Below are 26,092 nucleotides of genomic sequence, written 5' to 3'. Positions count from 1 at the left end.
AAACAACAGACAGCATTGTCCAGTTGTTGTGTGGCTATGGCCAAATATTCTGCATCACCCTACAGAATGAACAAATTTTTTATTCATAAAGTTGAAATCAAACTTGTTGAATAATGTTACGTTAACATATTGAATTACATACTGTTTTGTAGCTTTGCATATACTTAAAGAAAAAGTGACAAATTAAAAAATGTGACATTTCAAAATCTAGCATGAACTATTACCGTACTACTGTTATGGCTGGTAGATTATATATTTTGCGATATATTTATATATATATATATATATATATATATATATATATATATATATATATATATATATATATATATATAAACTTATTCTATAATTAATCACATTTAGTGGTGAATTTTGGTATGTGTTAGTTAATCTAATCTGTTAGTTATTAAACAATAAAACAGTCTTAAAAGGTTCTAAAAGTGAATTTCATCACCAAAGTTTTCCAAATTGTGTGTGTGTTTTTTAAAAAAAAAATCTAACCTACAGAAGCAATGGGGTGTTCTAACCCATTTGCACACTACTGTATGTACAGATAATGTGGCTGCATCACATGACCTCACATATTCTCTCATTGGCAGGATGAAACATGCTTGCAAGGCTCAGGTATGGTCCTAGTATCTGTAACGCAGGGTCAAAAAGGGGGTTCTTTCACGTCGTCAAAGTGAAAATAAAGTTTGGAAAAAAGAAAAAGAATTCTTGTTGGCTAATATATTTCCTAACAATTTCCTGATAAGATATGAAAAATATGCAAAAAACAAATAGAATGCTGAAACTGGTGTTATTGCCTATAACACTGCATTTTGAACAACAGTTTCACAAAAAAGTGAAACACAAAAAAAGTTCTACAGTGCGCATCAGTACACAAACAGCTTTCCAAGATCATTTGAAAAAAAAAAAAAAATGACACTGTATTGGCCACAGTTTCCACAGGTGAACAGTGCCCTTATTGCAGCCTTCAAATCAGTAAATACACAGCTTTGTGTCTTATGCTGTACCATATCGCAGGCTGAATATTTCAATATGCTGTTTAAACAATCTTCCTCTTCAGTGTAAGCAGGTCTATTTAATATTTGCTAAGTTGCTAAGTAACCTTGTTTGGGGAGCGCTAGGGAGCTGCGTGGAAGGGTATGCATGGATTCTTTTTCCATTATCCGAATGTTTAGCTTTATCAAAAGAAGCATCCAGCTGCTTTTCAATTATTTCTACCTCTAATATAGCTGTGAGCAGTCCTGTTAGAAGCGGTTGGCTGCACTTACTACAAATGGTTACTGCATTATGGATTATTTAGGGTGTAGAAACTTCTTTGGTAAGTATACAATCAATATCTTGACTGTACTTTTCGTGACTGTATTATTACAATCATACACAAGCTGACTAAAGTGTATTAACAAAGGTTTCCATTTTCCTTTATTAACTTCTGTATGTAATAGGGAGCAAAATGCATGTTAATCTTACAAAGCTGGAACGCAGTAGTTGCATTCAAGGTAGGTAAGCAAGCACTCTCAGATCGTTTGGTTTCTCATTTTTGTTAATGCTAATCTATAGTTCATTAAAGACTGCAGTAAAATGTTTTGGAGCCTAATTTGCAGTCAACATTGGAGAAACCTTTTTTTTTCGGGGGGGGGGGGGGGGGGGTAAATTGAGAATGACTACCCCTTTAATGTGTGCTGATTTTGGAAGGGACCATAGTATTATTTAATTAAAAAAAAAAACTGGAGTCAATTACTACAGTTACAATGCATCTGCTGCTTTCGTTTTAAGCCTGTTTATATAATTTGTGTTGTATTAGGTATCTTATTACTGTTTTAATGAAGAAAATGTTGAAAACAAGAACAGCGTAAAAGCTAAATGGGGGGCGGGGTGTTCTAAAGTTCGTATCAGGATTTATACTTGGAAAAGCAGGGTTTTAATTAACGAGACAGGCATATAACTCACCTTGAAACAGTATTTAAGTTCCTTGGTGTTAAAAACAAACTTGAATAAGCAAACTACAGTGTGGCTTTGCTGGAAGTGGCAGAAGGTGCAGCAGCACTAGCAACAAATTTTGCAGCTTGAGTGTGAGCCTGAGATTGACAGAGCCCGTCTGCGACAGCGAAGATACAGAGAGGGTATACAGGACGAAGGATCATTTATTAGGTTTACCAAATGACGATCTAAAAACTCGGTTGCTTCTGGATCGGGCAGCTCTTGTCGACCTCTGTCAGACTGCTGGAAGACCTTGAATTGCCTACAAAAAGAGGTCATGCCGTACCCCCGCATGTGAAGATATTGGCAACTTTGCCATTCTATGTCTCTGGGTCATTTCAGAGGGTCAAGAGTGACTTGATAAAGAGGGTTAACAATTATATCAGTATACCACTTAATCAGAAGCAGCTACAAAATATTAAAAGGGAGTTTTATGACACTGCTAGATTTCCCAGAGTAATGGGAGCCATTGATGGCACACATGTTATAACAATAATAATAATAATAATATACGACTACTGTGTGTGAACAGTGCATCAGCTGTGGAGTCAATTACAACAAAAAGATGGAGCACAAGGAGGTTAAGTGGCTTGCTGAGGGTCAAACAATGAGTCAGGGGCTGAGCTGGGATTTGAACCAGGGCCCTCCTAGTTACAAGCCTGTTTCTTTAACCACTGGACCACACAGCCTCCTATATTACACTCAAATCAACAGCAGCACCACGTGCAGGTGATTTCTTATGCATCAGAACATTGGAACCAAGAGCTCCCCCACAAATCTTTAACATGCTAGCACTGCACCACACCAACATCACGCAGCACGGGAAGCCCACTACACAAGGTGTCTGCCCTACCGCGTGGTCAACCTAGTTTAAGCAGACAGAAAAACATGGAAAGAGGGAGTGTACACCTTTCATGTACACCTTTTGTACAAGGCCTAACCACCGCAGCGACGGGCCTGTGGCCGGCAGAACTACTCGACAGCGGGGATGCGGCAAAGCCTAGCCTCGAGGAGGACATGTGTACTCTCAGAAAGAATAGACAATCATTCGTGGATGACTGCACAGACAGTCACTCACATAAGACAGATAGATAAACAGGAGCGGCCTGCCAGAAAGACAGAAAGGCAATAAAGGACTTTGGTCTTTTTTAAGTCGTTGATTCCAGGAAAGCGGCAAGCCAGCCTTCAGCACGAATGCAGGGGAAATACAACTGACTCGAATCGACTAGAGAAACTCTTTTCTATCAACACGCTCACCTCAGCACAGAGATCTTACCATACTGTCTTGACAGGGAAAAAGAGGCGGATATTCCTGTCAGTGACAGTTTTATTCCCTCGGTAGGCGGGACCAAGTGTGTCGTCACGGGAAGGAGCCTTTCGGCAGCTCTGGTATAAAGAGCTCAGTGATAGCTACCCGAAGGGCTGGAATAGCCAATACCTATCTGGTGGTGGTCATCTTCTAATTGAAAGGGAACTGTTATGCTGGTTCCATTTCTAAACATTTTACTCTCACAATCACTTTAACTAATCATTACACATCACCTAAGCATGGCGTATACTTATTTTTTTTTTATGTTACACAAGACAAAACAGGCAGTTCAAAAAATAAAACATCAATAATAATAATAATAATAATAATAATAATAATAATAATAATAAACTTTCGTGGCAAGATAAATGACGAGACCGAAGGTGCAGTATCCACGTCACCAGCAGCACGATATACATTTACAGGCTTTTTATTGCACACTTTGGACAACTGTATTTGTTATAATTAGTTGTACTTGCTGTTTACAATAGCTTGAAAAAGTAGCACGTGTGACTGTTTCTTTGCCCTTATTTTTAATTTTTTTGTAATGCTTCTGTTTTGCCACTAAACTTGCTTTTATTTTGGTGAAGTTTGTTTGTTACAGTAGCAAATTGAATTTTCATGATTGTGTCTTTGATTCCCAGCATACCGTCATGTCGTCGAGCTGCACCGGTATTTTATTAATTTTCCTGCTTTCTCCATTTTCTTCCAGTTAAGTTTTAGTGGCAGCATTTTCCCGATTTTCAAAGAGTAAAATTGTGTAATCTCTTCGTCTTTTTCATTAAGCTGCCTTTGGACAGGCGTATTGCTGAAGAACGCGCTCACACTAAATTCGGTAGGAAGCCAAACATATAATCTGATGAGAAATTTGTTAAACCCAGATAAGCCAGGGAACAAATCGTTTGACGATTTAGTTGAACTGTTGAAAACGCACTACAACCCAAAGCCCAGCGAAATAGATCAACGCTTTAAATTTAACTCGAGAAACAAACAGGCGAATGAGAGTGTGACTGAATATGTGGCAGTGCTACGAGAACTGGCTCAACATTGCAACTATGGAGACAGTTTAAAGGAAATGTTACGGGACAGGCTAGTCTGTGGCATAGACAATGATCGTATTCAGCGCAGGCTGGTAGCAAAAACCGAGTTAACATTTGAAAAAGCACTGAAGCTTGCTCAGGCATTGGAGACAGCGAACAAATACGTTCAGGATTTACAATGGCAAAGCAAAGGAAGCAATGGTGCTAACTGGAAACATGCTAGCCAGGCTACAGTGCAAAAGTTAAAAACGTGGAGGGAACCACGAACTGGCGGAACTATGAGGGCATGTTATAGATGCGGTGGTGAGCACATGGCGAATGACTGTCGTTTTCTTAAGGAAATGTGTCACAGATGCGGAAAAAAGAGGCACATCAGGAAAGCGTGCAGGGCAAACTCACCTGTGGAGAAAACCAAACCTAGAGGGGGAGGAAAACAAAAGCAAGGAAAAGTGAAAAAAAAACATGGGGCTCATCACATTAGTGAAAATCCTGAAACAGATGCAAGTGACGGTGAAGACATGTTCATTATGAATAAGGTAACAGAGACAAGCATTCCCAGGGTAGCGCCTATCACATTACAATTAAAAGTGAACAAGTCGGATATGCAATTTGAGGTTGACACGTGGTCCAGTGTTACAATTATGAATGAAACAGAGTACTCCAAACTAAGGAATGGGGCAAAAGTACCTGAGCTAAAGACATGTTCCCTGCATCTCAGAACCTATACAGGCGAAAGAGTGAAAACATTGGGTACTGCAAACTTAACTGTACAGTACAGAGAGACTGTTAAACAGCTGCCAGTAGTAGTAGTGTCTGGCAAAGGACCAAACCTACTGGGCCGCGGTTGGATTAAGGAGTTGAAATTAAACTGGGGCACTGTAAACCAGAGAGGTAGAGACAAAACAACACTCCAGGATGTGTTGAAGAAACATGAAAATGTATTCAAAGAGGAATTGGGGACATTGTGAGGCCCACTGGCTAAAATATATGTTGACAAAGAGGCAACACCAAGGTTCTTTAAGCCAAGACCTGTGCCTTATGCTATGAAATTGAAGGTGGAGGCTGAGCTGGACCGCCTCTTGAGAGACAAAATAATTGAACCAGTGAAATTCTCTGAGTGGGCAGCTCCCATAGTCCTTACTGTAAATCGGGTGTCCAAACTGGAACAGTATCCCATTCCCAGAATTGAAGATCTTTTTGCAAAGCTCTCAGGAGGGGCAAAATTCAGCCAATTGGACATGAGTCATGCCTATCAACAGGTAATATTGGATGAGGAATCAAAAAAGTACGTAACTATAAACACACACAAAGGGTTATTTACTGTAAACCGTCTTCCATTCAGGGTTTCATCCAGTCCAGCTATCTTTCAGAGAATTATGGAGGGTTTGCTGCAGGGAATTCCCCATGTAGCCATTTACCTGGACGACATCATGGTGACGGGCAAGAATGATCAGGAGCACCTGCAGATGCTAAGCGAGGTACTTCAGAGAGTGGAGGAGGCAGGCCTACGGCTAAAGAGAAGGAAGTGTACCTTTCTGGGAAGTGAGGCTGAGTTTCTGGGTCACAAAGTGGATGCCACAGGACTACACCCACTTAAGAACAAGGTACAAGCTATCCAAAATGCACCTGCACCTACCAACATAACAGAGCTTAAGGCTTATTTAGGACTATTGAACTATTATAACAGGTTTTTACCTAACCTGTCAACACTGTTGGCTCCACTGCACAAATTGTTGAGAAAAGACACAAAATGGCAAAAAAGAGAGCAGGAGGCTGCTTTTGAGAAATCTAAAAAGCTAATGCAATCCAGAGATATACTTGTGCATTACGACAGTCAGAAAGAGCTGATTCTGTCCTGTGACGCCTCCCCCTACGGGATAGGCGCAGTACTTTCACACCTCATGCCGGATGGGTGGGAGAGACCCATAGGTTTTATGTCAAGAACACTCACATCAGCTGAACGAAACTACTCTCAGCTTGATAAAGAGGGACTGGCTGTGATTTTTGGGGTGCAACGGTTTCACAAGTATCTCTATGGTAGAAAGTTCACCATATGCACAGATCATAAACCGCTTCTTTTACTCTTCAACGAAATGAAGGCTGTGCCACAGATGGTGTCACCGAGGATCCAGAGGTGGGCTGTGACACTGCGGGAGTATGAGTACGTGATAGTCTACAAGGCGGGTAAGGACCACGGCAACGCAGACGCCTTGAGTCGTGTGCCACTGCCGGACACTTCCCAATCCACAGGTCTGGAAGACAGGGTGCTGATGATGGAAGACATAGCGATGGTGACCGCAGAGGAGGTGAGAGTGTGGACAAGTAAAGATTCCATACTGTCTAGGGTGAGAGAGTACGTTTTAAGGGGATGGTCACAGCAGGGGGAAGGAACAGATTTTACACCTTATTCTGCTAGGAAGACAGAATTGAGTGTGCAAGATGGTTGTGTCTTGTGGGGGGCACATGTCATCATCCCACAACGAGGACAACAGGCTGTGTTGGAACAGCTGCATCAGTGCCATCCAGGGGTTTCGCGCATGAAGGCTCTGGCCAGAAGTTATTTCTGGTGGCCCAAACTAGATGAGGAGATAGAGACACGGGTAAAGGCATGTAGCAAGTGTCAGGAACACCGGAAAGCACCAGCCACAGCCCCGCTACATCCCTGGGAGTGGCCAGACAGACCCTGGAAGCGATTACACCTAGATTATGCAGGACCATTTATGGGGCAGATGTTTTTGATACTCATAGATGCTCATTCCAAATGGATGGATGTTTACCCGGTAACTTCAGCAACATCAGCTGTTACAATTGACTGTTTGCGAAAAAGTTTTAGCAATCAGGGATTACCAGAAATGGTAGTTTCTGATAACGGCACCTGTTTTGTCAGCTCAGAGTTCAAGGAATTCATGAACAAAAATGGCATTGTCCATGTTACATCAGCCCCGTTTCATGCGTCTTCCAACGGTCTCGCAGAACGAGCCGTTCAAATATTCAAGACGATGATGAAGAAAGCGGGAGAAGGAAGCATGTCAACTAAAGTGTCAAGGGTACTATTCAGCTATAGGTTAACACCTCAAACTACCACAGGACTCTCCCCAGCAGAGATGTTACTAGGGAGGAAACTTTGGTCTACTCTTGATTTAGTGCATCCCGATTTAAAGAGAAAAGTGGAATTTAAGCAGAATAAACAAAAGGAACACCACGACAAGCACACAAAGGGGAGGAGTTTTGGAGACGGAGACTCTGTGATGACAAGAAACTTCAGTTACGGTCCCAAGTGGATACCAGGAGTCATTGCAACAGTGACTGGTCCTGTATCTTTCAAGGTAATGCTGGGAGATGGCAGAATAGTACGCAGACACATAGATCAGATCCTGTGTAGACAACAAGACAACACCATTGGGTCAGAGGATATTGTGCAGGACACACCTGCAGAGGTTCTACAACCACCAGCTAGAGTAACCATGCCAGATGAACTTGTTCCAAACAATGCGGACACTGTCTCAGAGCAGCTTGGTTTGAAACCAGAGGAACAAACTGGGAGTTCCCCAGAGGTGGGCAGGGACAATCAAAGCATGGCACAAGCTGTGCGTCGTTCCCAAAGAACTGTCAAAAAGCCTGGTTACCTGAAGGACTTTGACTTGTAAATAAAAAAAATTTTAAAAGTTTGAAATTAAATGTTTATGTACAGTTAAGGATGGACTATTGTGTGTAGTTTTTGTTACAGCAATAGTTCAGAGACATCTAGTGTATTAGCGTTACATTTTGTTTATAACTGTGTTTAAACTGTTTCCAAATTTTAGAGAAGCTGAAATCTTAAGGGGGGGAGAATGTAGTAATGTGAATGTGTATGTATATAATGCAGTTCAAGTTATGCTACTAGAGTTCAGTAGCGCCCTACATACTTACCCTCTTCCTAGGATACCGTGGGGTCGAGGAAGTCCTTAGAAAACACTAATGTGTAGGTTTCAACAGAGATTGTTCTAATAAAGACACTGTGATTAGCATTATACTCTTGCATCTTGGATCTCGGGTTATTACAGTAATATGTCAGTGATATTATATACAAAGACATAATATGATCGAGATTTTTTTCTAGTCAATGGAGCCGTGAAAAAAGTTTTTTTGCAAATTACCACTTTGTTAAAAAAAAAAAAAAAAGAATCAAACTTTTGAAGTAGATTTAACATTTGCGCAAGGTCTCTTGAAAAAGAAAGCAGCACCAGCAAATTATGTACCTAATTATTACGAAAAAGGCTATTTTCTGAGCGCTGTCCCATTCTGTGGCGCATGCGCAGAAACATCGTTCTATGCAAGCTTCAACTGCCTTAAAGTGCAGATGTGTGTAACTCAACTTTTTTTCTACTCAGTGCGTAATTATTAATATTTTTAACATTAAGTTAAGTTTAAACCTTATTTAATCTTCCTTTAAGTTATTATGTTTGCTATTTTTAAATATAGGTAGTTATAATTAAACAAGAAAATACATACCAGTATAACAATGTGTAACGTGAAGTTTATATATTTTCTGTTTTATTTTTGTAGTTTAATTGTTATTTTCTTTATAAACTACTAAATACGGGTGCTTAAGAGACAACATACGATAAGAGTAGTGTAAACTCAACCTTTATTTTTCTTGAAGAAACATTTTTTTTTATTCAAATAACTCAAAACAGTACACAGGTCACTGTTTATATTTACAATAATTCATTTACAACAATTACATAACCAGAAACATGTGTTTACAAATGTGTTCTTAATTAAAACATTTTTTTTAAAGAAATAGACTACAGGCAACAATTACATATTATTATTACATATATTACATCGGAGTGTAATATGAAAAAGATCTACACAGTTCTGCACAGATGCGTGTTCTTCTAGGGTTGCTGCGTGATGCTCCATCCACTGAAATCTGTGCAGGCAGCGCAGCAGAGCTCTGAAAGGGAGGCTGGCTGCGGCTGTGAACCAAACAGTGCTGGCCCCTTGTTAGTGGATAGGAACGACATGTTACCTTTATGCAAAGAAGGGTGAACAGCCTTGTCAGCATTATATTAAATACATGGTAACCCCCAGCAACCTTCGTTCCTGCACCCCTGGGAGCAGCAAGCGCAGCCAGCTCTGGGATACAAGAACACAACCAATATCTTTGAATATGTTCCGTGTTCTCCCTCTCCCACACCGTTTTTATGGTCATGTGGTATGGGCATTGAGGGTGAGGGAAGCACAAGGCACTACCCCCTCCCTGTGAGCTCCCAGCGAGAGAGCTACGCTATGCGAGCCTTCGTTCTACAGCTATATATACTCTTGAGTTTGTGTGCTCTGAAGTCAGTTAAGATGCACACACACACACACACACACACACACACACACACACACACACACACACACACATCTAAGCGACACCGCCCACGTATTTTCCAGTAACAGAAAATTCGGTGCTTTTCCTGTGTCGTATTTAATGATAATGGTACACACAATGTATAATGTGCCTTCAGCTGTGGGTGTTAATGTCTGGAAAATATGTGCAAATTTTGCAACATCTGTAATAATGAAAACATTTTTGCCTTTTCTATACTTGTGGTTATGAAAGAGATTTATTCACTTGTTTTAACCTTATAGAATGTTTGTATTGCTAAAATGATTTACCGTTATTTGCACCCAGTGTAATGTTACTACGAAGAAATGATCTGCAACAGTACCTGAAATGTACATTATGTGACAACTGACCGCTACTGTAGATTGTCAAATGCTCTATTGCAGCCCTGAGTCTCTGTATTGCTTGTACCAGTTGGAATTACTTTTGGCTTTTTTGATCCATTCCAGTCCAGGACCAACCATAGCCTATTTTTCCATTTAGCAGAGCCTTGACCCAAGGCAGGAGCAAGGGATATATTCACTGTAGCTGCCCTGAGTCTCTCCTACTGGAAGTAGAATAACCTCTGTCAAGTTATTATAGATCTATTAGAGTAGGAAAATAGTTTACAGGCTTGTTTTGTTTTTTTACAGTTATTGCACAACCTTCTTCATTTATAATCTTTTTTGGGGGGTAGGGGGTGAGGGTTGGGATTGTATTGATAATGCATTTTAGATGAATTAGGAATGTTTTAGAACTGTGGTGAATTGTGTGTTAAATAATCCCCACTTTCTTCCTAACCGAATCACCACTTATAACAATGGGGTTATGGGAATCTGCAAATGTTTTCACAGGGCTTTTACTTTCTGTGAAAAGAAAGTTTAAATTTGAAAAATAATTTTGCTGTTTACTATTCAAGCAGATAAGCCATTAAAATGAGATGGGCATTCAGATTTAGAGTTTACTTATACTGGTACAGCACTGATAGAGACACTGAATATCAACTAGGGCTATTAAATACTGCATATGTTTAAGCATATTTAGAAGTGTTGTAAAAAAAATCCCATTAAGTAAACTTTACAACAACATGTGTAATTATGCATGTTTACATAAATGGAAAAGTCACATATTAAAAAAAAAAAACTGTATGAATATTACTATAAATAAAACACAGTTAAAACCATCTACAATATTGTGCAGTTGAAGCATAGCTGGATATAGAGATAATAATGTAACTAAACCTTTTCTCTTCCCTTCCTCTGCAGTTCTCCAGTAGCCATTTTCACACCAAACAACAATGGCTCTGACACCACACAGTCAGCTTATCCTGTCTGTTTATATTGTGACCTTCGTGATGGGGTTACCCGCCAACATCCTGGCCTTTTACACCTTCAGCGTGAAAGTCCGCAGCAAACCGACTCCCATTGACGTCTTCCTTCTCAACCTGACCGTTTCGGATCTCATCTTTCTTCTCTTCCTGCCTTTCCGGATGGTCGAGGTCTGCCAAGACATGCTTTGGGTGCTTCCTTACTTCCTGTGCCCTTTGAGCGGCTTTATATTCTACTCCACCATCTACATCAGCATCTTTTTTCTAATGGGGATCAGCGTGGAGCGATACCTTGGGGTGGCCTACCCTATCAAGTACAAGATTAATCACAAGCCTATGTACGCCATCATGGCAAGCGTGTTTTTCTGGGTCATATCGACCGCTCACTGCAGCATCATCTACATTGTCCAGTACCAGAAACCAGGGAATGGGACTCAGAATGTATCCATTTGTTATGAGTATTTCACAAAAGAGCAACTTAATATACTTCTACCAGTCCGCTTCGAAATGTTCGTTGTCCTCTTTTGCATCCCCTTCCTCATCACCTCCTTCTGCTACATCAGTTTCATCCGGATCCTTACCACCCTGCCGAACATCAGCCGTAGAAGGAAGCAGAGAGCCATCGGGTTGGCTCTGGGAACGCTGCTGGTCTTCATCCTCTGCTTCTGCCCTTATAACCTCTCCCACGTGGTGGGGTTTGTGAAATGGCAAAGTCCCACGTGGCGCGTGGACGCTCTGCTTCTCAGCACCTTCAACGCCTGCTTGGATCCCATCATCTTCTACTTTTCCTCAGCTGAAGTTCAGAACAGTGTCAGAAACTGTATATCAGGGATCCTAGGAAGGATACGAGCTACCGATCTTTGTAAAATACTTTATCCTGCGGTGTACACAGTTAACGGGCAGATGGAGAGCAGCTCTAACAATTTGTGATGGGCCACCCTGCCATTTGAGTATGTGTTCTTGACTTTTGCTCTACGATGGAAGCCTGATTTTTGGAGCAAGTTTTCTGTGTCTATAGCTCTTGCAATTTTTGGCTATTGATAGATTTGGGACAATGGGATTTTATTATGCATTCATAAATGTCTACTGCACATCCTTCTTCAGTGCCCTTTATGGCAGCCTTCAAATCAGTAAATACACAGCTTTGTGGGTTTATGCTGTACCGTATCTGAAGCTGAATATTTCAGTATTCATTGACAACAATCTACCTCTTCAGTGTAAGAAGGTTTATTTAATACTGCCCTGTTGTAACCTTGTTTGGGGAGAGCTAGGGAACTGCGTGGAAGTGTATGCACGGATTCTTTTTCCATTATCAAAATGTTTAGATTTCTCAAAAGAAGCATCCAGCTGCTTTTCAATTATTTGTAGCTCTAGTACAGCTGTTAGGAGTCCTGTTAGAAGAGGCTGGCTGTACTTCCGAGAAGTGGTTACTGTATATGGATTATTTAAGAACATCTGCTTGCAGAAACGTCCTTGGTAAGTATAAAATCATTATCTTATGTTTACTTTTCTTGGATGTATTATTAAAATCCCATACAAGAGATCCATATCTCACTAAAGCATATTAATAATGGTTTTCTTGTTCTTTTATAAACTTCTGTACAGTATTTAAAAAAGAGTAAAATGCATGTTAATTTGGAAAAACTACAGCTTTTGCCAAAAATTTTGCATCACCTAGAATTTGAGGATTGAGGTTTTATATATATATAGATAGATAGATAGATAGATAGATAGATAGATAGATAGATAGATAGATAGATAGATAGATAGATAGATATATATATATATAGATATATAGATATATATATAGATAGATATTTTAGACCAAATAAACTACAAATTGATAATGCAAAAGTCTACCAGAAGCCCTAATAGTTGTATAGTATTTTGTGTTATATTTCGAAAATGTTACATTTTTTTTTATTTTTGTTTATTTATACTTTTTTTGAAAAAAAGTTTAGATTTGAACGGTAATTTTGCTGTTTACTATTCGAGCAGGTAAGCTATGAAAATGAGATGGGCATTCAGATTTAGAGTTTACTTATACTGGTACAGCACTGATAGAGACACTGTATATGAACTATGGCAGTTAAATACTGCATATGTTTAAGCATATTTAGAAGTTTTGTAACAAATCCCATGAAGTTTTCATTACAACAAAAACTGCCTACAAAATGTGTAAGAATGCATATTTGCCTATATGGAAAAACTACATATTGAAAAAAACAGTATGAATATTACTATAAATTAAACACAGTTAAAACCCCTTACATTATATCGACCAGTTAAAGCATAGTCGGATATAAAGATAATAGTGTAACTAAACATTTCTCTTCCCTTCCTCTGCAGTTCTTCAGTAGCCATTTTCACATCAAATGACAATGGCTCTGACATCCCTTCAACAGCTTATCCTGTCTGTTTATATCGTGACTTTTGTGATGGGGTTACCCGCCAACATCCTGGCCTTTTTCACCTTTGGGTGTTTCCGTACTCCTGTGCCCTTTGAGCAGCTTTATATTCTACTCCACCATCTACCTGAGCACATTCCTTCTAATGGGGGTCAGTGTGGAGCGATACCTTGGGTTGGCCTACCCTGTCAAGCACAAGATGAACCGCAAGCCCATGTACACTGCCTGGGTGAGCATTTTCTTCTGGGTCATATCGACCACTCACTGCAGCACCTTCGACACCTGCTTTGATCCCATCATCTTTTATTTTTTCGCGTCTGAAGTTCAGAACGGTGTCAGAAACTGCATATCAGGGATCCTAGGAAGGATACGAGCTATCAAATGTTGTAAAATACTTTGTCCTGCGGTGTACACAGTTAACAAGCAAATGGAGAGCAGCTCTAGCAACTTGTGATGGGTCACCCTGCCATTGGAGTATGTGTTCTTGACTTTTGCTGTACGATGCAAGCTTGATTTTTAGAGCAAGTCTTCTGTGACTGTAGCTCTTGTAATTTTTGGCTGTTGATACATTTAGAAAAAATTGGATTTTATTATGCATTCATAGACGTCTATTGCACATCCTTCTTCAGTGGAATTATTGCCCTATACCATACCCAATTTCTTTGCAGCTCAAGTTGTTCAACAGAAGGTACACAAAAGAACTGAGACTTATTGGGAGGTACTTAATAAAACTACTGAATAACTCACTCAAGCTTTCCTTTTCACCCAAACCCACCTTGCTCAGCAGTGTCCAGTTGTTATACGGCTATGGCCAAAAGTTTTGCATTGCCCGATAGAATAAACTCATTTTGGTTCATCAAGTCAAAATGAAACTTACTGAATAATTTTACTTTAACATATTGAATTGTATACTGCTTTGCATCTTAATATATACTTAATGAAAAACTGACACAAATTAAAAATCTAATCACAAAATGCCACTGTTCTACTATTATGGCTTCTGGTAGACTTGTGCAATATAATTCTCATACATGATGTTAAATAAAAGTTATTTATATAAAATGATGTCTCAATCCTAAAATTCTAGACGATGCAAAACTTTTGGCCACACTGTAGCTGTATAATGTGGGATATCACCACTCACAACGATCCCAAACCCTGACAGCATTTCAAAATGACATTCCCTGTCAGGCTAAAGCCATAAATCAATAATTTGTCTATTTTGACAGTTTTCCAAGATTTTTAGTTGCAGTGGTTTCATTTCATGCGTGCAAAAAAATAAATAAAAACTATACAAGAAATAAGGTGTTCTAACCCATTTGCACACTACTGTACAATGTCACTGAGGGGTGTTACAGATAATGTGGTGTCACAAAGACGACCGCAGTGAATTATGTCAGACCAGAAATAGGAAATAAATGACAGGAGAGAGGTGGAGTTTGGTGGAGCTGAGCTAATGTTTTTGCTAAACATTTAATAAATGAACAGACAGCCAGAAAATAAAAGGTTGTAACAAAACACAAAAACACAGGACACGGCACATTCACCAAAACAAAAGAGACAAACAAAACGGACTAACACTACACAAAACACTGTGAGCAGAGATTTTAACTTTACGTTATTATTTTATTATTTATTACCTCCGTCTCCAATCCCGTTCACTCACCGAACACCCAACCCCGAGTGGGTGAAAACATGTAGCTTTTATGCAGCTGTACCAAGATTCGATTGCTAATCAATCATTCAATTGGAGTCGCGGTACAACTGCACGTGAATTAATAAAGTGCAATTCACCGTGCTCACATATTATTACATTTTACCTGCACGTGAAGTGCTGTGCAATCCTTGTGCCTAAATACAGATATACATCTTTAAACACACGTGAGACACAGACCCGTTTATATCCTGTGTACCAATGACTATACGCCAACATTAACACACAACACAAAATACACACAAGGGTGGGCACTTTGCCACATGTGGCCACATCACATGACCTAATTTTCTCATTGTCAGGATCAAACATGCTTGCAAGACTCAGCTAGGTTTCTAGTACCTGAAAAGTAAGGTCATAAAGGGATTTCTTTCACAGAGTCAAAGAGAAAATAAAGTTTGGAAAAAATTAAACAAGCATTTGAAGTTATAGCCATGCTCCAGTTTCATGTTTGAGAAAATAAAGTTTGGAAAAAATGAAACAAGCATTTTGAGTTCTAGCCATGCTCCATTTCATATAATGCTGTTGTGTTTCCTTTTACCTATCTGATAAGAGCCATGCAAACAAATAATTCTGCAACAGATACCATTGCTTATGACATCATATTTGGCCACAGTTTCAATAGGTGAACAGTGCCCTTGCCTTCGAATCAGTAAATACACAGCTTTGTGAGTTTATGCTGTACTGTATCTGAAGCTGAATATTTCAGTATTCATTGACAACAATCTACCTCTTCAATGTAAGAAGGTTTATTTAATACTGCCCTGTTGCAACCTTGTTTGGGGAGTGCGTGGGAGCTGCGTGGAAGTGTATGCACAGATACTTTTTCCATTATCGAAATGCTTAGATTTCTCAAAAGAAGCATCCAGTTGCTTTTCAGTTATTTGTAGCTCTAGTACAGCTGTTAGGAGTCCTGTTAGAAGAGGCTGGGTGCACTTCCTACAAGTGGTTACTGTATATGGATTATTTAAGAACATCTGCTTGCAGAAACATCCTTGGTAAGTATAAAATCATTATCTTACATTTACTTTTCTTGGATGTATTATTAAAATCCCATACAAGAGATCCATAGTTCAATAAAACTAATTAACTTATAAACTTCTGTACAGTATTTAATAAGGATAGAAATTCATTTTAATTTGAAAAAACTACAGCTTTTGCCAAAAATGTTGCATTACCTAAATTATATATATATATATATACCATTGCTTATGACACTGTATTTGGCCACAGTTTCAATAGGTGAACAGTGCCCTTCCCTTCGAATCAGTAAATACACAGATTTGTGGCTTTATGCTGTACTGTATCTGAAGCTGAATATTTTAGTATTCATTGACAACAATCTACCTCTTCAGTGTATAAAGGTTTATTTAATACTGCAGCTTATGTAATAAAACAGTTTATTTAAAGGGCAGCTGGCCGTCTCTGAGACTATATATATATTATATATATATATATATATATATATATAATATATATATATCTATATATATATAGCTCTGGAAACCTTTTTAAGAGACACTGGTGACGTTACAAACATAGGTATGTGTAGGTAAAATTAACATTTTTTGTTTTATTCTATAAACCTAAGACACATTTTCTGACTGTGCCAAATTCCAAATAAAAATATTGTCATTTTGAGCATTTACTTGCAGAAAATGACAACTGGTCAAAATAACAAAAAAGATGCAGTGTTGTCAAACCTCAAATAATGCAAAGAAAATAAGTTCAGATTCATTTTTAAACAACACAATACTAATGTTTTAACTTAGGAAGAGTTCAGAAATCAATATTTGGTGGAATAACCCTGATTTTCAAGTACAGCTTTCTTGCGTCTTGGCATGCTCTCCACCAGTCTTTCACATTGATGTTGGGTGACTTTATGCCACTCCTGGCGCAAAAAAAAAAGCAGCTTGGCTTTGTTTGATGGCTTGTGTCCATCCATCTTCCTCTTGATCACATTCCAGAGGTTTTCAATGGGGTTCAGGTCTAGAGATTGGGCTGGCCATGACAGGGTCTTGATCTGGTGGTCCTCCATCCACACCTTGATTGACCTGGCTGTGTGGCATGGAGCATTGTCCTGCTGGAAAAACCAATCCTCAGAGTTGGGGAACATTGTCAGAGCAGAAGAAAGCAAGTTTTCTTCCAGGACAACCTTGTACTTGGCTTGATTCATGCGCCCTTCACAAAGACAAATCTACCTGATTCCAGCCTTGCTGAAGCACCCCCAGATGAGTCCAACACACCTGGTCGTCTAATGGTTAGACGGAGACCTGGAGAGGCCTACAAGCCACAGTGTCTCGCACCCACTGTGGAATGTAGTGGAGGATCGGTGATGATCTGGGAGTGCTTCAGCAAGGCTGGAATCAGGTAGCTTTGGCAAGAATCAAGCCAAGTACAAGGTTGTCCAGGTCTCTCCAGGTCTCCGACTAACCATTAGACGACCAGGTGTTGGGCAAAGCTGAAAATTGGACTCATCTGGGGGTGCTTCAGCAAGGCTGGAATTGGGCAGATTTGTCTTTGTGAAGGGTGCATGAATCAAGCCAAGTACAAGGTTGTCCTGGAAGAAAACTTGTTCCCTTCTGCTCTGACAATGTTCCCCAACTCTGAGGATTGGTTTTGGTTCTCTTGATCTAGTCCAGACCAACCATACCCTGTTTTTCCATTTAACGAAGTCCATAGCTCTATTACAGTAGTTAAATAGTTTACGGGGGGGGGCTGCCTGCAAAATGTGTAAGAATGCATATTTGCATATATGGAAAAGCCACATATTGAAAGACAGTATGAATATTATATAAATAAAACACAGTTAAAACCCCTTACATTATATCGACAGTTAAATCATAGTCAGATATAGAGATAATAATGTAACTAAACATTTTCTCTTCCTTTCCTCTGCAGTTCTTCAGTAGCCATTTTCACATCAAATGACAATGGCTCTGACATCCCTTCAACAGCTTATCCTGTCTGTTTATATCGTGACTTTTGTGATGGGGTTACCCGCCAACATCCTGGCCTTTTACACCTTCTTCATGAAAGTCCGCAGAAAACCGGCTCCCATCGACATCCTCCTTCTCAACCTGACCATTTCGGATCTCATCTTTCTTTTCTTCCTGCCTTTCCGGATGGTCGAGGTCTGCCAAGACATGCTTTGGGTGCTTCCTTACTTCCTGTGCCCTTTGAGCAGCTTTATATTCTACTCCACCATCTACATGAGCACATTCCTTCTAATGGGGATCAGTGTGGAGCGATACCTTGGAGTGGCCTTCCCTGTCAAGTACAAGATGAACCGCAAGCCCATATACGCTGCCTGCGTGGGTATTTTCTTCTGGGTCATATCGACTGCTCACTGCAGCATCGTTTACATCGTCCAGTACCAGAAACCAGGGAATGGGACTCAGAATTTTTCCATTTGCTATGAGGGCTTCACAAAAGAGCAACTTGATCTTCTTCTTCCATTCCGCTTCGAAATGTTCATTGTCCTCTTCTGCATCCCCTTACTGATCACCTCCTTTTGCTACATCAATTTAATCCGGATCCTTACCTCCCTGCCGTACATCAACCATCAAAGGAAGCAGAGAGCCATCGGGTTAGCTCTGGGAACGCTGCTGGTCTTCATCCTCTGCTTCTGCCCTTATAACATCTCCCATGTGGTGGGGTTTGTGAAAGGTAAAAGTCCCACGTGGCGTGTGATGACTCTGCTTCTCAGCACCTTCAACACCTGCTTGGATCCCATCATCTTTTATTTTTCCTCATCTGAAGTTCAGAACAGTGTCAGAAACTGCGTATCAGGTGTCCTAGGAAGGATACAAGCTATTCGTTTTTGTAAAAGACTGTCCAGCGGCGTACACAGTTAACGAGCAGACAGAGAACAGCTCTATTAATTTGTGATGAGCCACTCTGCCATTTGCTGTACCATGCAAGCCTTATTTTTGGAGCTTTCTCTGTCTATAACTCTTGCTATTTTTGTCAATAAATGCATTTATAAACATCTATTGAACGTGCTTCTTCAGTGGAATTATTGCTGTATTCCATACCGATTTCTTTGCAGCTCAAGTTGCTCAACAAAAGGTATACAAAAGAACTGAGACTTCTTGGGATATACTTGATAAAACTACTGTATAGCTCACTCAAGATTTATTTTTCATCCAAACCACGTTGCTCAGATTAGTGCTCAAAGTCATTTTTGGTGCATGTTTTCTGTGGCCTTTTAAATAAGATCTGTGTGTAGACTTTCATGTCAATTTGAACACTGAACATTTGACATTATAGAAGTTGTCATTTTGATTAAATTATCTTTTTGACATACGTTCCACACTGTACAAAAAGAAACCAGAATTTTACAGTAAGCTAAGATACTGCAATATTTATATCTGTGCGAGAAACAGGTGAGTACTCGTGCTGAAAATTCAGATTTTTTTTTTTTTTTTTTTTTTTCTTGACTTGTTTTGATCCAAAAGGACACTTATAGAAAGGATGTGGCAGAAATGTTTGTCATAAAAGGACAGATATGAAGCTTAATGGCCTTTCTTAGTTTAAAGCTACTTTTATTTGGTTAAAAACATGGCTTTAGGCCTGTGATGTTTTCTTTGGATATTTTCTAATTGATTTTACAGTGGTATGTTGTACTATATTTTACAGTATTGTAAACCTTTAAGATTGGACGCTTTTAAAATGTTTAACTTAATTTTTTTGTATCTGTTTCACCCTAGAATTTGTAAATATTTCACATACCCTTATAGCTGCTTCTAAAAAAAATACCACAAATATTTATATTATCTGTACAATTGTTTAACACAGAAGAAGCTACTTTTATTGCATTTTTTTGCTTGTATTGTGGTTTGAGCATAGTCTAAATGTAACATCAGGGGTTAATTGTGTAATGCAGCGCATTTGAAATGCTTGCCTACACAGACGCTTTGGAAAATAAAAATATGTTTTGCTAGATGGCTGATTAATGGTTTCCCAATGAGTTACCTCATGTTTAATTCAATACGACAGAATTTATTATACTGTGTGTGCGATAAGTAAGTGAGCTGCTCAGAGCATTGAAAGAATGCACTTAACAGCACCCTGAGTTCCACTCCCCCCTGAGCAGCTCAGAGTTGCAGAGCAAATTTCATCCCTGATCCGAGTGAGCAGAAAAAATTCTCTCTCTGGGATGCTCAGTTACTTAACGCACCCCATATCAAAAATAGTCCTCCTTTTCCTTTCAGTGGGCTTTGTGATGTCATAGCCGTAGTGATACCACATTGCCCACCAGTTCATTTTAAACCTATTTGTGTTTTTTTCAATTTTATATGACTTCATAGACACTGTGCAATCTTTAAGTGGCTCTTCAGGGTGTCTGGCATTTAAGGGATAGTGGTACTGCTTTGGTAGTAATAATGCAACAGTAAAGCAAGGAACAAGACAACAAAGCCATTATCACTATTACTCATTGCAGTCCACTGAAAAAGGGGTTCGGTGTCCCTATGAAGCGTTTCATCAGTAAGCAGTAGTTTTAGAGCAGGTGTGTTACTGAGTAATAACAGAACAGCTGACCTCCATGGAAAACAAAGCATTGTCCAGTTGTTGCATGGCCAAAAGTTTTGAGTCACCCTATAGAATAAACTAATTTTGCTTCATAAAGTCGAACGAAACCTGTTGAATAATATTACGTCAACATGTGGAATTGCATACTGCTTCCTATATTTCAATATACTGAGAACTATTGAAAAGCGTGTCTTTCGAAATCTAGCATGAAACACTGTACTAATATTATGGCTTCCAGTAGACTTTTGCAATATCATTTTGTTACATGATGGTAAATAAAAGATCTAAATTATATTCATGGTGTTTGTTTTTTTTATTTTTATCATGTCTCAAGCCTAAAATTCTAGGCAATGCAAAAATTTTGGCCAAAGCTATATAATGTGGGATATCACCACTCACAACCCACCAAGGCCTGACCATATTCCAAAACGACATACCCTGTCGTACTATATTTCTCGAAGAGTGCAGTAATGCCCATGTATTGATTGACCTAGTAGTTCCAGAGAACTCTGGTGCGACATTAAATTCCTTTAGAATACAACAAAAACACAGCCACACATTTTTGTTCACAAAGAAAAAAAATGTAAACCAATCAAAGAGGAAGCAAAATGCAGATTTCTAAATAAAATCGTATGCAGCGTGTTTTCTTAAGATAACAACCCTTACTGAAAAACCAGTCTTCCTACCACATAACGATATGTCTTCCCATCTGCTGTAATCTACAGCTGACACAGCCATCTGATCTCTCTACTACAATAGTGTGCAAATTAGGCATCTTACACCACTTCTAAAAGTCTTATGCATTTTACCATTTGTGTTCCTTTTCTCTTACCATTTAAAGCAATTGCAAGCCTATAAAAAGTCCCCATTTTGACACATTTTCCAAGATTTGCATCTTATTAGGACATAACAAAGGGTGTTGATGCTTTCTCATTGATCTTCCCATACAGAACAATGAAGGGTTCTCAGCTACCATGGAAATAAAATGGTGTTTTGGAGCAAGGCACAAGGTAGTAACGCTTACAATTATAGAGAAGGCAGGTGACAGCTTGAAATTGGATCTTTTGTTTTTTTTATACTGTAATACAATAGTCTGCAAATTTATCAGAACGCCTCCAGATGTGTCATTTATATCCTTTATATACTTGCCTGCAGGAATTCTTCAGGGTGTGAGAATTTCAATTTACAGTCAACAACTTAAACAACTTCTAAAAAGTCTCATGCATTTTAGCATGTGTGGCTATGTGTTCCGTTTCTCTTACTATTTTAAATGATTGTCACTTGTGATCTATTAAAGTCATCAATTACATTAAATTAAACAATCACTAACTGGCTTGTTTTTGAACATTTTCCAAGGTTTTCAGTTCCAGTGGTTTGATTTCATATGCACAAATCTACAGAAGCAATGGGGTGTACATCAGGTATATCAGTAATAAATATTAAATCCATTTTCAATTTGTTCACCCCAATAAGCACCTTTACTCTACTGGTTCAGTCCAGAGCGTCAATAAGTCAGTTGTTATTAAATGTCTGTCTCTTTCTTGGCATACAGTAGTCTGTGTTTCTTCAGGAGTAGCAGTAGAAATAGTGCCAATACTGTAAGATTAATCAATGAGGTACATAGTTTGGCAACTGTAACCAGTGTAACGATTAAGAAGTAAATTAACATATCAATGATTATGATTGGTAAATTCCTTATAGGGGATTATCAGCTGATTAGGGGGTGAAATTTGGGAAAGAAGGTAAAGGGGAGGGCATGGGAAATTCCTGAAGTATGTCAATATTAGAGTAGTGTGTGAATAGAAGAAAAGAATGAAGTTACAGAGGAAGTAGAGGAAATTACCTTGGGCAATTTTCCTGTAACTGTGGTGTGATACAAGGACTCCTCCCCCTTCAAAACAGTTTGCTGTCTAACCCCTTTTTTTTTTTTTTTTCCACTTAACCAACATTGTAATTATGCATGAGTACACAAGTATTCACTAAATAGCTACCCTGTAAGTGTGGTACAGTGGTTGAAGTCCAGTGCTTGTAATCATAAGGTTAGGGGTTCAAATCCCACCCCTGCCACTGACTGACAGACTCACTGTCACTGTTGTGGATGAGATGTTAAATTAATATCTTATTGTAAGTGACTCTCCATATAATGCACAGTTCACACAGTAAAGTGCTTTGTGGTCCACCTGTGAAAGGTACTATATAAAGATATTATTATACAGTGCTGTTACAGGTTCTGTCCATTCCCTTGTCAGTGAGACGAGATGAAGTTAAAAGCTCTGAAACTATGGATGCAAACAAGCCTGGCTTTTTAACATATTCTCTATTATACTGCAATATATTTGACATCATACAAGCTTTTCTGCTGTGTTATATCTCTGTCAAAGTCCAACACAACATGCAAACACTGTTTACAATGCAGTGGTCTTCATTCTCAATCAAACAAACTAATAACCAAATTTGTGTTATCAGATTCAGCTCATACTGAAGTCCACAGATGTCTACCGGCACTGTTTAAGAACGTCTAAATGTTAGTAATTTAGACATATCATAAAAGTTCAGTGATATCATGTAGAACTCAAATTCCCTTGACAACAATTGACATCCACACAACTTGTCAGAAATATAAAACTATTGTTTATTTAAAGAAAAAAGGGGTGCACAACTAATCTAATATTACAGATAGGAAAGGCTATTGGTTAGAGATATGCGTGAATAGTAATATGCAGTTCATTGATTCCATAGCAAACGATTACAACGACCATAACTTCATTAGCATACATGGTTAATATACCAATATTGAATATGTCTTATCACACAAAGTGTCTACTTTGCATTAGTATTTTCAATACCCGTTTCTCATTGTAATCAATCATGCAAATATGCACGAGAATTAATACAACTACCCATTCAGAACGGAATCCAACATTCCAGTACCTAATTTAGCAAATTAGTTTTACCGTGTTAACTTAGACGTGATGTACCAAACTAATAATATGTTATCAACCTCAGTTGATTATATATTCAAATTAACTCAAATAGGGCAATGATGAAATTCTCTGCATTTACAATAGTTCCTCTCACAATAATCAATAGTTCCTTTTCAAATGAAGATCAGCTTGTTGATCTCCAAGGCTTGCAACATTATCTTTGTTGTTGGCAGTTTTACCACTGGGAATAGTTCCGTTGATCAGATGTAACTCAGTTCAGCTAATGCGTTGCAATTGAAAAGTTATAGTTTGTAAAAGTGTTCTTGTGGTAATTCTTCTGTATGGCTTTGCTTTAGTTAGTTTCATGCAGATACATGGAAACAAAGACCCGCTTTCCTATTAATGCAGTATCCTGCCACTGATCCAATCTCTCGTAGGACAGATGGCAGGGCCCTTCCTCAGAAGATGATTCTAGCCATTATTCAGAACATTGGTTCTTCCTTGCCTTCTGTGAATTCAAGTACATTGCTCCCATGCAACTTTGTTCAGAGCAGTGTAGCATCCATTTCGTCCCTCCGAACTTCAAGACAACTCTAGCTGGAGGACACTACTTGTGCACACTTCCTTTGCGGTCAGCATGCATGTCTGGGCAGCACGACGGGAAGACAGCAGCACAAAGAAGAAGTCATCGGGTTTTGTGATTCTCTCTTCAACCCTGTGATTGGCTAGTCTGGTTATTTTGGGCAGTGCCTGAGTCCACGTGAAGTGTCTTTCATTGGTTGTTCTCGTACCAACGTGGTTGATCTCCATTGGTCCGGTATTTTGCTCCCTGTCGGTTGGATTTACGACAAGGACTGTTTCTCATCTTGGTGTCAATGTACTCAAATGACTCATTCAGTGACAGGTGGATATAAAACTCTTGTCCAGCAGTTAGTTTATGACGCTTTCTAAAAGCATTCTTTGTCAGTGGGAGAGTTGGAGACCAGAAACCAAGAAAACAAAGAGAATGGTTTAAGACTCCCCCCTATATATTCCAGTTCTGTTATTTTCATACTCAAAATGATATGATGACCTCCCCCCCGACACTACAATATATATAGTATAGTCTCCAATTAATTTAATGAGTCTTATAACGAAAGGTGGGTGTATATATATATATATATATATATATATATATATATATATATATATATATATATATATATACAGATCCACATGTGGAGTGTGCCTGGGTCTTGATTGCCTAATTGATGGTCAATCAATCCACCGCCACATGGTATACAGTATAAGGGTAAACAAATCTTGTTTAGAAGAGAGGGTTCAGTGAAGGTGGATGCCCAGCCTGAACAGAGAGATGTAACTTATTGAAGGCGAATCAATAACCCTGAATATTACAGTGTTTTAAAATATTTATTTTCATTAAACCTTTATTTTGTACCCGTGTTTGGTTCCAGTCTTGTGTGAATAATCTGCCTCTTTCTGCCTCTGGTACTATTTGGTACTATGTGGTACTATCCTGCCACAGGCACGTTGGCTAACAGAGACATAAGGTAACTTGGAGCATTTCCAGTGTATACCCTATAAACTAAACACAAAACATAACAGAGGCTTCTGTTCTCCAGTCTCTGACCTGAACACCCGCTGCTTCCATTCAGTACTGGGCCTTTCTAAGCAGATACTGAGGGCCAGATTAAGATCGTTGATTTCACTTGAGACCAAATTAACAGAATTGCAACTGGAGCGGATGTGAGAGGACAAGTCATTAGCTGCACCACATAGCCTACTCTTTGATAAAAAAAGTAAAAACATGTATTTAAAAGGCCTGATGATTAATACAGAGACACAGATAACAATAAATGAACACAAGTTCAACCCAAGGTTCTCACTGATGTAGGACGTGTTAAGAAAATGATGTTGAAACAGGAAATAAACATTCTGAGCTAGGTTAGGGGTAGGATTAAAGTCAACGATTAGTGGTTCTTATTTCTGTTTTCTAGTTAAATATATAATATATGATATAGAATATATAATACATAAGGAATGAGCTACAAAGATAGACTTAGAGGCCAGAGAGACACTACTTCACAAAGTGATGAGGGTATGGAATGGGTCACCTAGTAATCAGTGATATAGAAAGAATAGGCACTCGTGTGAAAATATTATTGTGCTTTAAACTAGGCCTCTTAAACAACTTTTAAAAAGCCTTGTGCATTTTACTGCTTGTGGCTATGTGTTCCTTTTCTCTTACTATTTTAAATTAATCACATGTGCGATATTGCAAAAAAAGTCTACTGGTAGCCATAATAGTAGGACAGTATTTCATGTTACATTTTAAAATGTCCAATTTGTATTTCTTTTTCCGCTAAGTATAAGGAAAACTACAAAGCAATATGCAATTCAATATGCTAACATAACATTATTTAGCAGGTTTCAGTGCACTTTATGAAGCTAAATTAGTTCATTCTACAGGGGGATGCAAAATTTTTGGCCGTA

The 26,092-nt window shown here is 38.8% G+C and overlaps 2 protein-coding genes across 2 annotated transcripts; both read left to right on the top strand.

Annotated features, from left to right (window-relative positions):
* Positions 1-1,173: 1,173 nt before the first annotated feature.
* On the top strand, positions 1,174-14,477 carry LOC121298704 (free fatty acid receptor 2-like). Its single transcript, XM_041225901.1, has 3 exons — positions 1,174-1,327; positions 10,957-12,494; positions 13,368-14,477. Exon 2 carries the CDS (start codon positions 10,989-10,991, stop codon positions 11,946-11,948), a length of 960 nt encoding a protein of 319 aa, XP_041081835.1. The 5' UTR covers positions 1,174-1,327; positions 10,957-10,988; the 3' UTR covers positions 11,949-12,494; positions 13,368-14,477.
* Positions 14,478-17,717: 3,240 nt separating this feature from the next.
* On the top strand, positions 17,718-20,832 carry LOC121298706 (free fatty acid receptor 2-like). The gene has a single exon (XM_041225903.1). It carries the CDS (start codon positions 18,068-18,070, stop codon positions 18,995-18,997), a length of 930 nt encoding a protein of 309 aa, XP_041081837.1. The 5' UTR covers positions 17,718-18,067; the 3' UTR covers positions 18,998-20,832.
* Positions 20,833-26,092: the final 5,260 nt, after the last annotated feature.

This window comes from Polyodon spathula, chromosome 24 (assembly GCF_017654505.1).
Source record: "Polyodon spathula isolate WHYD16114869_AA chromosome 24, ASM1765450v1, whole genome shotgun sequence".
NCBI classification, from domain to species: domain Eukaryota; kingdom Metazoa; phylum Chordata; class Actinopteri; order Acipenseriformes; family Polyodontidae; genus Polyodon; species Polyodon spathula.
The sequence above is the reverse complement of the archived record's forward strand: the minus strand, read 5'-3'. Positions and strand labels throughout refer to the sequence as shown.

Bases quoted from the DNA above. Each gene is read 5' to 3' on its own strand.
- LOC121298704 (XM_041225901.1), top strand. From the start codon at position 10,989: ATGGCTCTGACACCACACAGTCAGCTTATCCTGTCTGTTTATATTGTG.
- LOC121298706 (XM_041225903.1), top strand. From the start codon at position 18,068: ATGACAATGGCTCTGACATCCCTTCAACAGCTTATCCTGTCTGTTTAT.